This window comes from Macaca thibetana, chromosome 4 (assembly GCF_024542745.1).
Source record: "Macaca thibetana thibetana isolate TM-01 chromosome 4, ASM2454274v1, whole genome shotgun sequence".
Taxonomy (NCBI): domain Eukaryota; kingdom Metazoa; phylum Chordata; class Mammalia; order Primates; family Cercopithecidae; genus Macaca; species Macaca thibetana.
The window spans coordinates 70,843,297-70,858,981 of NC_065581.1; the positions used below are offsets into that span (position 1 = coordinate 70,843,297).

The 15,685-nt window shown below is 40.9% G+C and overlaps 1 protein-coding gene across 4 annotated transcripts in view; it reads left to right on the forward strand.

Moving 5' to 3' along the window:
* The window catches only part of MTO1 (mitochondrial tRNA translation optimization 1), a 35,004-nt gene extending 25,371 nt beyond the window's left edge, over window positions 1-9,633 (forward strand). For 2 of the 4 annotated variants that reach the window (XM_050786504.1, XM_050786505.1), the window contains exons 10-12: window positions 3,676-3,794; window positions 6,207-6,367; window positions 9,105-9,633. In XM_050786504.1, coding sequence (XP_050642461.1) covers window positions 3,676-3,794; window positions 6,207-6,367; window positions 9,105-9,266 — 442 coding nt within the window. In that variant the 3' untranslated portion in view covers window positions 9,267-9,633. Of the gene's footprint in view, window positions 1-3,675; window positions 3,795-6,206; window positions 6,368-9,104 lie in introns of those variants that run through there. The other 2 variants (XR_007724798.1, XR_007724799.1) reach the window with 2 other exon arrangements.
* Window positions 9,634-15,685: the final 6,052 nt, after the last annotated feature.

Genomic DNA, 15,685 nt, shown 5'->3' on the forward strand with positions numbered 1-15,685 from the left:
TTTTTGTCCTTTGATGTACATTTTTTAAAAATTTAATGTAGGCTGGGCACGGTAGCTTGTGCTTGTAATTCCAGCACTTGGGAGGCTGAGGCAAGCAGATCACCAGCGGTCAGGAGTTTGAGACCAGCCTGGCCAGTGTGGCGAAACCCCATCTCTACTAAAAATACAAAAAAAAACACAAAAAAACAAAACAAATTAGCCACACATGGTGGCACATGTCTGTAGTCCCAGCTGCTGAGGGGGCTGAAGCACAAGAATCGCTTGAACCTGGGAGATGGAGGTTGCATTGAGCAGAGATCATGCCACTGCACTCCAGCCTGGGTGACAGAGCAAGACTCCGTCTAAAACAAAACAAAACAAAACAAAAAAACACGAAATTGGATGTAGTTCCATTTGTCTACTTTTGCTTTTGGTGTCAACCAAGAAATCACTGGCAAAGCTAATGTCATGAAGCTTTTCCTGTATGTTTTCTTCTAGAAGTTTTATAGCTTAAGGCCTTTCCTTAGGTCTTTAATTCATATGGTATTGATTTTTGTATATGACATGAGGTAAGGGTCCAACTTCATTCTTTTGCTATTTGGATATCCAGCTTTCTCAACATTATTTGTTGAAGAGACTGTTCTTCCCCCATTGGGTGGTCTTGGTATGCTTGTCAAAATCATTCGATTATATAGTGAGGGTTTATTTCTGGGTTTTCTTTCTTTTTTTTTTTTAATTATTTTAAGTTCTAGGGTACATGTGCACAACATGCAGGTTTGTTACATATGTATACTTGTGCCGTGTTGGTGTGCTGCACCCGTTAACTCGTCATTTACATTAGGTATATCTCCTAATGCTATCCCTCTCCACTCCCCCCACTCCACAACAGGCCCGGGTGTGTGATGCTCCCCACCCTGTGTCCAAGTGTTCTCATTGTTCACTTTCTACCTATGAGTGAGAACATGCAGTGTTTAGTTTTCTGTCCTTGCGATAGTTTGCTCAGAATGATGGTTTCCAGCTCCATCCATGTCCCTACAAAGGGAGTTCATGAACTCATCCTTTTTTATGGCTGCATAGTATTCCATGGTATATATGTGCCACATTTTCTTAATCCAGTCTATCATTGATGGACATTTGGGTTGGTTCCAAGTCTTTGCTATTGTGAATAGTGCTGCAATAAACATATGTATCCATGTGTCTTTATAGCAGCATGATTTATAATCCTTTGGGTATATACCCAGTAATGGGATAGCTGGGTCAAATGCTATTTCTAGTTCTAGATTCTTGAGGAATCACTACACTGTTTTCCACAATGGTTGAACTAGTTTACAGTCCCACCAACAGTGTGAAAGTGTTCCTATTTCTCCACATCCTCTCCAGCACCTGTTGTTTACTGACTTTTTAATAATCGCCATTCTAACTGGTGTGAGATGGTATCTCATTGTGGTTTTGATTTGCATTTCTCTGATGGCCGGTGATGATGAGCATTTTTTCATGTGTCTGTTGGCTGCATAAATGTCTTCTTTTGAGAAATGTCTGTTCATATCCTTTGCCCACTTCTTGATGGGATTGTTTGATTTTTTTCTTGTAAATTTGTTTAAGTTCTTTGTAGATTCTAGATATTAGCCCTTTTTCAGATGGGTAGATTGTAAAAATTTTCTCTCATTCTGTAGGTTGCCTGTTCACTCTGATGGTAGTTTCTTTTGCTGTGCAGAAGCTCTAGTTTAATTAGATCCCATTTGTCAATTTTAGCTTTTGTTGCCATTGCTTTTGGTATTTTAGTCATGAAGTCCTTGCCCATGCCTATGTCCTGAATGGTATTGCCTAGGTTTTCTTCTAGGGTTTTTATGGTTTTAGGTCTAACTTTTAAGTCTTTAATCCATCTTGAATTAATTTGTGTATAAGGTGTAAGGAAGGGATCCAGTTTCAGCTTTCCACATATGGCTAGCCAATTTTCTATTTCTGGGTTTTCTATTCCACTGGTCTATATATCTGTCTTTGTGCCAGTACCATGCTGTTTTAATTACGGTAGCTTTGTAATATGTTTGAAATCAGGAAGTGTAAGGCCTCTAACCATGTTCTTTTTTCAAAATTGTTTTGATTATTTGGGGTCCCTTGTGATTCCATATAAATTTTAGGATGAAATTTTCTATTTCTAAAAAAAAAAAAAAAATGCCATGGCAATAACCTTTTAAATAAATTACAACAAAATAAAGGCATGTGTAAGTGAAGTAAGTAATAATTAACAGAGCAATAAGTGACCTAGCTAGGTCCATTTTAGGAGAGGGTCTGGGTCAAGTTGGGGTTGGGGGCTTTGTAATATCAAGAGGGGAGACCTGAGATCAGTATAAAAGGGATTAAAGTGGTCATAGGAGCACCAGCACTTCTGAAGACTAAACATAGCTGAAGTTTTGCTCACTGGTTTGATCTCAACAAGTGCCAATGAATTAAGTTATTGGAAATCTCACTGGATCTATGTACATTAATACTTAGGCATGTTCTTTTGTTGGCCTAGGTAAGTTGCCTGGGAATTTTAGTAATTATCCCCACTATCTGCATACATTGCTCTCCTCTCCCAAGGAAAGGTAAGGCATTGGCCATGGAGGCTTTAGCCCATCCAGAGTGGGTAGTAGAAGTAGAACTGAGAAGTGACTATCAAAAATTTCCATGTGGTAAAAGTTGACATGTAGATTATACCAAATTAGGAGAAAAAATATATATATCAGACAGAATATTTATGAACCAGCCAAGCACAGTAGCCCACTCATGTAATCCTGGCACTTTGGAAGGCCGAGGTAGGCAGATTGCCTGGGCAACATGACAAAACCCTGTCTCTACAAAAAAAAAAAAAAAAAAAAAAAAGAAAGAAAAGAAAAAGACTTATGAACCCCTATATCATTTTTATCAGTTTATTTTGCAGAGACTTAAAACATGCTCATAATGGCCTCTTGTTCTTCCTTAGGGAGTTCTGTAAAAGAAAGCAGGAGATCCCTGTCATGGTTCCTAGCATGCAAAAGGATGACTAATTCACAGGACTATAGGACTTAACATGGCTTAGATGTAAAGTACATTCCAATGCTTAGGGAATTCAGTGAAACCCTTGTTATGAGATGATATTCTATATGAAAGGAAAGACAAATGGATTACAGCCATGCCACCCTTACCAGCAACTTAATTCTCCTGATAAGGAGTTGGGGAGAATCAAATAATACGTCTTATTGAGGTCCTACTGTTTAGCAAATGTTGCTGCATTTGCTCACTATACTTAGAAATAATCTTCTGGGGCCACGTGCAGTGGCTCATACCTGTAATCCCAGCACTTTGGGAGGCTGAGGCAGGTGGATCACGAGGTCAGGAGTTCGAGACCAGCCTGGCCAACATGGTGAAACCCCGCCTCTACTAAAAATACAAAAAATTAGCCAGGCATGGTGACGCATGCCTGTAGTCCCAGCTACTAGGGAGGCTGAGGCAGGAGAATTGCTTGAACCCAGCAGGTGGAGATTGCAGTGAGCCAAGATTGTACCACTGCACTCCAGTCTGGGCGAGAGAGCAAGATTCCATCTCAAAAAGAAAAAAAAAGAGAAATAATCTTTTGGTATTTATTCTGAGATTTGGTATTATTTCAAAGAATCTTTTTCTTGATCTGCCTTATATGACATGGATCCTTATGTTAATGAAACTTTCGTATATTTGCAGAGCTCTCGATGTTCTGAAGTATGAGGAAGTTGACATGGATTCATTAGCCAAGGCTGTTCCAGAGCCCTTGAAGAAGTATACTAAATGTAGAGAGCTGGCTGAAAGACTGAAAATAGAAGGTAGAAAATAATTTTTGACTTAACATACCTTTATCATTTGTGCAAATTAAGAATAGACAACAGATCCATTATTACTGTTGAACCAGCATAATGTTAACTTCTGTGCTCTTCAAAAGTGTGGTCCTGAGCTAACAGCATTGCAATACCTGCAAGCTTGTTAGAAATACAGAATCTTGGCTGGGCATGGTGGCTCACATCTGTAATCCCAGCACTTTGGGAGGCCGAGGCGAGCGGATCACAACATCAGATCGAGAGGATCCTGGCTAGCACGGTGAAACCCCGTCTCTACTAAAAATAGAAAAATTAGCCGGCGTGATGGCAGGTGCCTGTAGTGCCAGCTACTCGGAAGGCTGAGTCAGGAGAATGACGTGAACCCAGGAGGCGGAGCTTGCAGTGAGCCAAGATTGTGCCACTGCACTCCAGTGACAGAGCCAGACTCCATCTCCAAAAAAAAAAAAAAGGAAATACAGACTCTCAGGCTTCACCTCAGACCCACTGAGAATCTATATTTAAACATGCTTTTCAGGTGATCTATGTGCACCTTTCAAATAAGTGGTACTGTAGAGTCCTCCTAAAAATAAATGTATATATGTGTGTGTGTGTGTATTTTTTTTTTTTTTTTGAGATGGAGTTTCCTTCTTGTTGCCTAGGCTGGAGTGCAGTGGCATGATCTTGGCTCATTGCAACCTCAAGCGATTCTCCTTTCTCAGCCTCCTTAGTAGCTGGGATTACAGGCATGCACCACCACGCCTAATTTTTTGTATTTTTAGTGGTCACGGGGTTTCACCATGTTGGCCAGGCCGGTCTGGAACTCCTGGCCTCAGGTGATCCGTCCGCCTCAGCCTCCCAAAGTGCAGGGATTATGGGCGTGAGCCACTGTGCTTGGCCAAAAATAAATATTTTTTATAGGAGGGCTCCATAGTACCACTTATTTGAAATGTGCATATATATGACTATGTATATATATGTATGTGTGTGTGGTTTTTTTTTTTTTTTTTTTTTTTTTTTTTTTTTTTTTTTTTTTTTTGAGACGGAGTTTCACTCTTGTTGCCCAGGCTGGAGTGCAATAGTGCGATCTTGGCTCACTGCAACCTGCATCTCCCAGGCTCAAGCAATTCTCCTGCCTCAGCCTCCCAAGTAGCTAAGATTACAGGCACCTGCCACCAGGGCCCCACCACCGGGCCCAGCAAATTTTTGTATTTTTAGTAGAGACAGGGTTTCATCACATTGGCCAGGCTGGTCTCAAACTCCTGACCTCAGGTGATCCGCCTGCCTCGGCCTCCCAAAGTGCTGGGATTACAGGTGTGAGCCACTGTACCCAGCGTATATATTTATATATATATATTTTAACTCTGAACTTCCTTTTTATACTCTCCCCACCTAATGTTTTAATAATGAGAAAAATAATACTATCTTTGGCTTTGACAGTATACTGAAATACTTTACCATTGACAAAGACTTACTTTGTATGAATACTCTTTGTCAGTTTATAGACCATCAAAGCCACAGGTGTCTTTGGTAGTTGCTCTGCATTTTTTAAAGTTTTCCATAATGAAAATTTTTTATTATGAAAATACTGAAACTGAGCATAGTGGCTCACGCCTGTAATCCCAGCACTTTGGGAGGCTGAGGTGGGCAGATCGTCTGAGGTCAGGAGTTCGAGACTAACCTGGCCAACATGGTGAAACCCCATCTCTACTAAAAATACAAAAAAATTAGCCGGGCATGGTGGCGGGCACCTATAATTCCAGCTACTTGGGAGGCTGAGGCAGGAGAATTGCTTGCACCCAGGAGGCGGAGGTTGCAGTGAGCCTTTTCTTTTTTTTTTTTTTTTTTTTTTTTCTGAGACGGAGTCTCGCTCCCTTGCCCAGGCTGGAGTGCAATAGCGCTATATCGGCTCACTGCACTCTCCACCTCCTGGGTTCAAGCGATTCTCCTGTCTTAGCCTCCCGAGTAGCTGGGATTACATGTGGATGCCACCATGCCCAGCTAATTTTTTTGTATTTTTAGTAGAGATGGCGTTTCACCATGTTCCCCATGCTGGTCTCGATCTCCTGAGCTCAGACAGTCCGCCCGCCTCAGCCTCCAAAAGTGTTAGTATTACAGGTGTAAGCCACCACTCCTGGCCACAAATTCTTTTTTTTTACTTTTAGTTTTCCAGATATTTGAAAAGGACATGCACTAAACTACTGGACAGAATGTTGTAGTTAATATGCAAGACACTCCATTTATCTTGGCTTCAGTTTCCTCCTATGTAAAAGGGAACACCTACCCAACCCATCTCATGAAGTGAATGTTGAATGAGATGATGTACACAAAAGCTTTTTATAAATTGTAAGAGGCTACATAAATGTAAGTTGTTAGTATAATATAATCTGGGTATTATAACATGATTCTGATTTTGTTCACCAGCCACTTATGAATCAGTGTTGTTCCATCAGCTACAAGAAATAAAGGGAGTTCAGCAAGATGAAGCTCTCCAACTGCCAAAAGACATAGATTATTTGACTATCAGGGATGTGTCTTTGTCCCATGAAGTTCGAGAGAAACTACATTTTAGTCGTCCGCAGACGGTAAGAAAAATAGGCAGGGGAATAGAAACAAGTTATAGATAAAGATGCAGTGCTTTTTTAATTTTTTTAAACCTGGGGTTACAATGGCTATATAACGTTTTATTTAATAATAAGAAACTTCTAGCCTGGGCAACACAGCAAGACCCCATCTGTACAAAAATACAAAAATTAGCTGGGCATGGTGGCATGCACCTGCAGTGCCAGCTACTCAGGAGGCTGAGGTGGAGGATACCTGAGCCCAAGACACTGAGGCTGCAGTGAGCCATGATCACACCACTGCACTCCAGCCTGGGCAACAGAGCAAGACCCTGTCTCAAAAAAAAAAAAAAAAAGAAACTTGACCTCAAATTTTTTTCTTATGTTTCTAAGAACATAAGAAACATTTCTTATGTTTCTAAGACAGATGTTGGTATGTCTGTATGAGAGATGATAAAGCTTAACTTTAATTAAATAACTGGAAGTCAAGAATTGGTTTGATTGGAACTATTCTCTAGTCCCAACCACGTGATAAAGCATCAGTGCAAACTATGCTAGATAGTACACATGTATGGCTTAAAGGAAACCATACTAGGTTAAAATATAACTCATATTAGTGGTTTTCAAGTCACTACTTGGAGTCTTCCCTAGAAGTTCCATAGTGTTGCCTTGGGAACTAATGGGAGAAAGAGGGGAGCCAAAGAGTGCCCCTACCACATGCTTCAGACTGATTGTGAAAGGGTGTATGCATGTTCCTTTGTGTAAACAGATAAACCTTTAATTTACTATATAGTAATTAGTATTGGGCTTCTAATAAATGTTTAAAGACTGATAAACTTTACTTACTGATTCTGAGATACACTTTTCTCCACATTTTAACATCCCTAAAATTGCATCTTTTTTTTTTGAAATGGAGTCTCACTCTGTCACCAAGCTGGAGTGCAGTAGAACAATCTCGGCTCACTGCAACCTCTTCCTCCTGGGTTCAAGTGATTCCCCTACCTCAGCCTCCCAAGTAGCTGGGACTACAGGCGTGCGCCACCACACTTGGCAAATTTTTTTTTTTATTATTTTTAGCAGAGACAGGGTTTCACCATGTTGGCTGGGATGGACTCGATCTCCCGACCTCATGATCCATCTGCCTTGGCCTCTCAAAGTCCTGGGATTACAGGTGTGAACCACAGCGCCTGGCCAATTGCATCTTTAATATCTCAAAAGTTGATGGTGTGTCACAGTGTAATGGGCATTTTTTTTTTTTTTTTTTTTAGTAGTGGTTCATAAAATAAAGGGGCATATTACAAAAGTACAGACTGCAGAAAAATTTGAAAAAAACTATTTTTACAGGGAGGAGTGATTTCATTAATATAACATGGTATTCTTAGCAACAGTCATCATGGAAACCAGGAAAATAAGCCTTAAATTTTATAACGCTGTCCTTTCCTATTGATTTCAGGTCATGTTTGTATGGATAATCATAGGCTACACTCCCACACTGCCCAACATGATAGCCACTCACCAATTGTGGTTCTTTACATTAATTAAAATTAAATAGGCCAGGTGCAGTGGCACGCACCTATAGTCCCAGCTACTTGGGAGGCTGAGGTGGGAGGATCACTTGAGCCCAGGAGGTATAGGCTGCAGCAAGTCATGATTGTACCACTACACCCCAGCCTGGGTGACAGAGTGAGACCCTGTCTCAAAAAAAAAAAAAAGAAAAAAGAAAAGAAAAAGAAAAAATTAAATAAAATGTAAAATTTAGCTCTTCAGTCTTACTAGCCACATTTCGAGTGCCCAGTAGCCACATATGACTAGTGGCAACCATACTGGACACCACATTATTGCAGTGCACATGTTATAGAAGATTTCCATCATCACAGAAAGTTCACCTGAACAGCACTGGTCACAGGAGTTCAGAACCCCTTACCCACAATTCCGTAATACAAAAGGCTCTGGCAGAAGTTTGCACAAGCTCATTTGGTAGCAAAACTGAGTTCAGTTCACATGAGGCTATATGGTCTTTATACTGTTTAGAGTGAATATTCATACCTTTCACTGTAAAAATACACTGCAGAAGTATTAATAGGATTTAAAATATGGGGTGCTTGCCCCACACACTATTGAGGCTGTTACGTTATATACAGCCTCAAGGATTATATATATCTTATTGCAAAAACATAGGCCTCAAGGATTTCATTTCATTTTATTTTTTTGAGAGAGGGGCTTACTCTGTCACCCAGGCTGGAGTGCAATGGCATAATCACAGCTCATGCATTCTCAACCTCCCAGGCTCAAGCTATCCTCCCACCTTTGTTTTCTGAGTGGCTGGTACTACAAGTGTGTACCACTATGCTAACCTAATTTTTTTTTATTTTCTGTAGAGACAGAGTCCCACTATTTTGCCCAGACTGGCCTCAAGAATTTCAAATAAGGGACTGTGGACCTATATTTGAAGAAAGGAACTTGATTACAGTTTTTCTTAGTTTAATGGGAAGAAAAAGCAGATACTCTAACATCTATTAGTTATGTAATCTTACACAAGCTATTTTAACATTTCTGTGCCTCAGTTTCCCATTTGTAAAATGAAGACATAAATAATATTTCTTTTATCTACTTTATGAGGTAATACATTGATAATACATCAAAATAATAATTAAGAAAATATTGTATAAACTATACTATACAGATTGTTATTTGGAGGAAAATGGATTTGATCTGATATAGCATAGCTCACTTATGTTTCTGTTGTGGTATTGATTCTTAGATCGGGGCTGCTAGTCGTATACCTGGAGTAACACCTGCTGCCATCATCAATCTGCTGAGATTTGTGAAGACCACTCAACAAAGACAGGCAGCTATGAACGAATCACCCAAGACTGATCAATGCCTACGTAATGCAGATAGACTTCAAGAGAGACAGTTATAGCTTTCAATTCGTAAAAGATTTTTAAAGAGCATGTAAATAATTTGATCAATATACAAGAGTATAGATAAAAGAATTATTTAGCACATGTTAAAATAGCTTTATTAGGTTACTGTGGGTTTGCCATTAATTTATGAATGGGATAGAAATTATAATTGTGCTTTTTTGTGTATATGATAAAACTAGTTGTAAACAATTTGTATTCTTTCTTTAAGGAGCTCTAATACAATAACTTTGTGCAGTGTTCATCAAAGAGAGAAATAGTGAACCTAAAACTAAACCTGGAAAAAAACTCAACATGCAGATTTGCCTACTCATAGGGACTTTGCCTGTTAAGTCTACCAAATTAAAAGTCTTATCATTCAACTTGTTTTGAGAGTTAGTAATCTTTTGCTTGGTTATACTAGGCTAGGAAGCAATATCAAAGCCCTTAAATTCTCAAGACTAAAGACTTGAGATTATATAAAATTATCCAGAATCATTCAGCTAATACTATTGAAATATAGAATGTAGGGTGAAAGTTGACAGAAATCTGTACTTCTTCAGGAAATCCTCACTGGTAATTGTTTTGAACATTAATGAAAGCCCTATAAAATAGAAAGATTGGAAATCACCATTGTTTCCTATTATCCGCAATGTGGATACTTATTTGGTGACCTAGTTATGGGAGAATTAAGTAACGTTAGTGATTTTATATCATACCATCAAAATATTTTCTTAAGAAACTGTCATGGCCATCATTTCTTAACAGTGAAGACAGATCCATAGTAACTGGTGAGTGGCGTTTCCCTGTTTTTAAGTCAGAATGACAGAAAAAAACAGAATAGTGCTAGTACCCCTCTTCCTCTCTAGTACTTCAGTGGTATGCCGACACAGGGATTAGAGTGGGATAATCAGCTGGGTCTTTTGACTCAGATACCTCAGATACCTCAACCATTCTGAATAGACTAAGGGATGAATACAGCCAAATGGGCCAGACAGCCCTGCTTGTCTCTGGAATTCCAACTCGGATCTCTGGTGTCAGCCTAGGGAGAAGCTCCCATGTCAGCTTCAGGCCAAAGCAGGTACTCAGAAGAGTTCTGAGGGCCCCAAAGTCACTTTGGCTGCAGATATGTATGTTAAGCCTGATTATGGGTGTGAGGCAACCAAGTATCTTGTTACTATAATTGCATATGGCCACTTGGATGTAGCTTAGTTTTCATGGGTTTATTTTATCTAATTTTAGTCTTTCCAGAAAGCAGTAAGATCAGTAACAAGTAAAAAGTATTTGTAATGCTGGATAATTTAGCAATGATGAATTCTTTTTAATAATTGATTTAGTAATTTCAAAAGGTGGAAACTTTTTTTATTTTTTTTTTGAGACGGAGTCTCACGCTGTTGCCCAGGCTGGAGTGCAGTGGCGCGATCTCGGCTCACTGTAAGGTGGAAACTTTTAGTCATAGCTACTCCTGGGCAAAATTCTTATTACAGAGACAATATTAATTACAATACCACATTGTATATATATTTTGAAAAGAGGCTGCGTGAAGCAGCTCACGCCTGTAATCCCAGCACTTTGGGAGGCTGAGGGGGGGTGGATCACCTGAAGTCAGGAGTTCAAGACCAGCCTGGCCAACATGGCAAAACCCCATCTCTACTAAAAATACAAAAATGAGCTGGGCGTGGTGGCGCAAGCCTGTAGTCCCAGCTACTCAGGAGGCTGAGGCAGGAGAATTGCTTGAACCTGGGAGGCAGAGGTTGCAGTGAGCTGAGATTGTGCCACTGCACTCTAGCCTGGGTGACAGAGTGAGACTCCGTCTCAAAAAAAAAAAAGGAAAAGAGGCCGGGCGCGGTGGCTCACGCCTGTAATCCCAGCTCTCAGGGAGGCAGAGGCGGGAGGATAGCTTGAGCCCAGGAGTTCGAGACCTGCCTGGGTAATATAGCGAGACCCCGTTCTCCACAAAAAGGAAAAAAAAAAAAAAAAAAAAAAAAAAAAAAAAAAACAAAAAAAAAAAAAAAAAAAGGAAAACAAGATATTTTGTGTTTTTGTGCTACCTATTTAGCAAAATAATGAAATTCATTGTTTCTAAACTTTTTTTTCTGATTAAATACAAGAGTAAAAGCAACGAAGGGAGCGCCTTTTGAATAGAATATAACAAAAATTTATCTTAAGGAAACAGGAAGTAGCTGGGCGCGGTGGCTCACGCCTTTAATCCCAGCACCTTGGGAGGCTGAGGCAGGCAGATCATGAGGTCAGGAGATCGAGATCATCCTGCCCAACATGGTGAAACCCCATCTCTACTAAAAGTACAAAAATTAGCTGGGTGTGTTGGCATGCGCCTGTAGTCCCAGCTGACTGGGAGGCTGAGGCAAGAGAATCACTTGAACTCAGGAGGCAGAGGCTGCAGTGAGCCAAGTGGCTCTGCACTGGAGTGCAGTGAGCCAGAGTGCCACTGCACTCCAGCCTGTGACAGAGTAAGACTCTGTCTCAAAAATAAATAAATAAATAAACAGGAAGTTCAAATGCTTTGGGAGGTTCTTGACAGCTACAATTTGGGGCTAGTGACACTACACATATAAAGAAACTTTAAAGTTTCTTTGTGATGAAGGTTTGTAATGCTATTCCATTACAATAGTAACTCTCACTGAAAAATGTTTCATGGAAAATATGTATTTTAGATTCTACGATTTGCTTTAGGATGTGAACTTCTTTTTTTTTTTTTTTTTTTTTGAGACGGAGTCGCTCTGTCGCCCAGGCTGGAGTGCAGTGGCCGGATCTCAGCTCATTGCAAGCTCCGCCTCCCGGGTTTATGCCATTCTCCAGCCTCAGCCTCCTGAGTAGCTGGGACTACAGGTGCCCGCCACCTCGCCCGGCTAGTTTTTTGTACTTTTTTAGTAGAGACGGGGTTTCACCCTGTTAGCCAGGATGGTCTCCATCTCCTGACCTCGTGATCCGCCCGTCTCGGCCTCCCAAAGTGCTGGGATTACAGGCTTGAGCCACCATGCCTGGCCTGAACTTCATTTTATTTTTTAGAGACAGGGTCTCACTCTGTTGCCCAGGCTGTAGTGCAGTGGTACAATCATAGCTCACTGCAGCCTTGATCTGCTGGGCTCAATTGATCCTTATGCCTCAGCCTCCCAAGTAGCTGGGACTACAGGCACATGCCACCATGCCTGGCTAAGTTTTAAAAAAATTTTTTGTAGGAGTGAAGTCTCACTATGTTGCCCAGGCTGATCTTGAACTTCTGGCCTCAAGTGATCCTCCTGCCTTGGCCTCCCAAAGTGCTTGGATTACAGGCATGAGCCACCACACCTGGCCTGAAACCTCTTTAAATCCATAATGTTTGTATGTTAAACAAAATTACATCACTTAATATGTCAAAACAGCCTACCCTCTCGTGCTGCTAGCCAGAAGTGCTACAGAATATGATGCCCTAGGAAGAAATCAGCTAAAAATGTAACCTTACTCAATATAGTTACTTCATAGAAATCCCGTCACTGACAATAATCAGCTGCCAACGAAAGCTCGCCGTACTTGTGACTTCCTCTATTCACCACAGACCAGACTGCCTAGCAGTTAAAAGAGCCAGGTATTTTTTCAATTCAACAAGAACACCAAAAAATAAGAAATGGCTAAGAAACACTAAGCATTTGTAAAATTACTGGGGGAGGAAGGATGAAGGATGAAGATATGAACCTATGCTAAATTAAATCATTATGGCCTTGAAAATGAAGTTCCTTTATAGCCAAGAGCTTAAATTTTATTACTGATGGTTTTAAAAGTATTTTGTCATTTTTTTAGTTTCAACCTAGATTGGAATAGCCATGGCTTTTCCACTTCAGAAATTTCAACTCCTAGAAGAATGCCCTGTCCAGAAGAAGTGGTCAGGAGTATCAGGAAAGCCAACAGAGACTAGGCGTTTATTCTGATCTGGAAGAGCCACTTAACGCTGGAATGCACACAGTGAAAATTAACTGTTCCTCTTACACTCCCTCTCCACAATACTTCTATTATTTTACTTATTTCATTCTACCTTAATGTTTTTATTTTATGTTTTTATTTAAAGACAAGATCTCACTCTGCCACCCCAGCTGGAATGCATGATTACAGCTCACTGCAGCCTCAAGCTCCCTGGCTCAAGCTATTCTCCCACCTCAGCCCTCCAAGTAGCTGGGACTACAGGTGTGCACCACCATGCACAGCTAATTTTTAAGTTTTTGTAGACATGGGGTCTTACTATGTTGCCCAGGCGGTCTCAAAGTCCTGGGCTCAAGTACTCCTCCCTCTTCAGCCTCCTGTGTAGGTGAGATTATAGGCATGAGCCACCATGTGCCTGGCCCTACCTTAATGTTAATATCTGTCTACCTTAACAAGATATAAGCCTTATAAATGTAAGCAACATCACAGTTGTAGATGCTCATGCTTTTTAAATAGATTAATGAATACTACTAAAGGCAAGAAATGGTATTACTAATACTCAAATGAATAATTAAATGAGATTAAAATATTTGTGACAGGCCAGGCACGGTGGCTCACGCCTGTAATCCCAGCACTTTGGGAGGCCAGGCAGATCACTTCAGCTCAGAAGTTCAAGACCAGCCTAGGCAACATGGTGAAACCCCATCTTTACCAAAAATACAAAAATTAGCCAAGCATGGTGGCACGTACCTGTTTTTCCAGCAACTTGGGGGCTGAGGCAGGAGAATCACTTGAGCCGGGGAGTTTGAGGCTGCAGTGAGTTGATAGCATGCCACTGCACTCCAGCCTGGGCAACAGAGTGAGACCCTGCCTAAAAAAAAGCCCGGATGCAGTTGTTCACATGTGTAATTCCAGCATTTTGGGATTACAGATCTGTCAGCACGGTCAGATCACTTGAGGATAGGAGTTTGAGACCAGCCTGACCAACATGTTGAAACCCCATCTCTATTAAAATATAGAAGTTAGCTGGGCATGGTGGCGTGCGCCTGTAATCCCAGTTACTCAGGCGAGTGAGGCACGAGAATCACTTGAACCTGGGAGATGGAAGTGAGCTGAGATCAAGTCACTGCACTCCAGCCTGGGTGACAGAGCAAGACTCTGTCTCAAAAAAAAAAAAAAAAAAAAAAAAAAAAAATTTGTACACTCATGTTCAAAGTAGCATTAATTCACAAGAGCCAAAAGCTGGAAGTAACCCAAGTATCCGCCAATGAATGAAAGGAGAAACAAAATATGGCATATACATAAAATGGAATATTATACAGCCTTAAAAGGGAAGGAAATTCATATACATGCTACAACATGGATAAACCTTGAAAAAGTTATGTTAAGTGAAATCAGCCAGTCACAAAAAGACAAATACTGTATGATTCCCTTTATAAGAGTTACCTGGAGCACTCGAATTCATAGAGACAGTAAAAATGGTTACCAGGGGATGGGGGAGGGAAAAACAGGAAATTATTCTTTAGTGGGTACAGAATTTCAGTTTTTTTGTTTTGTTTTTGTTTTTGTTTTTTTGAGATGGAGCCTCGCACCATCACCCCGGCTGGAGTGCAATGGTGTGATCTTGGTTCACTGCAACCTCCGCCTCCTGGGTTCAAATGATTCTTCTGCCTCAGTCTCTCGAGTATTTGGGATTACAGGTGCCCACCACCACGCCCAGCTAATTTTTGTATTTTTAATAGAGACAGGGTTTCACATGTTGTCCAGGCTAGTCTCGAACTCCTGACCTTGTGATCTGCCCACTTCAGCCTCCCAAAGTGCTGGGATTACAGGTGTGAGCCACCACGCCTAGCCCAGAATTTCAGTTTTGCAAGATGAAAAGAGTTCTGGAGATGGTTGATGGTGATGGTTGTACAACAATTTGAATATTTTAAATGCCAATGAACTGTTCATTTACAGATGGTTAAGATGGAATTTTTCTTTTTCTTTTTTTTTTTCTTGAGACAGAGTCTCGCTCTGTCACCTAGGCTGGAGTGCAGTGGCGTTATCTCGGCTCACTGCAACCTCTGCCTTCCGGGTTAAAGCAATTCTCCTGCTTCAGCCTCCCGAGTAGCCGAGACTACAGGCGAGCACCACCACGCCCATCTAATTTTTTGTATTTTTAGTAGAGATGGGGTTTCACCATGTTAGCCAGATGGTCTTGATCTCTTGACCTCGTGATCCACCCCGCTCAGCCTCCCAAAGTGCTGGGATTACAGGCGTGAGCCACCCCGCACGGCCAAGATGGAAATGTTTATGTTCTTTGTTTGATATGGTTTGGTTGTGTCCCTACCCAAATCTCAGCTTGAATTGTATCTCTCAGAATTCCCACGTGTTGTGGGAGGGACTCACAGGGAGGTAATTGAATCAGGGGGCCGGTCTTTACCATGCTTTCTTGTGATAGTTAATAAGTCTCACAAGATCTGATGGGTTTATCAGGGGCTTCCGATTTTGCTTCTTCCTTATTTTCTCTTGCTTCTCATGT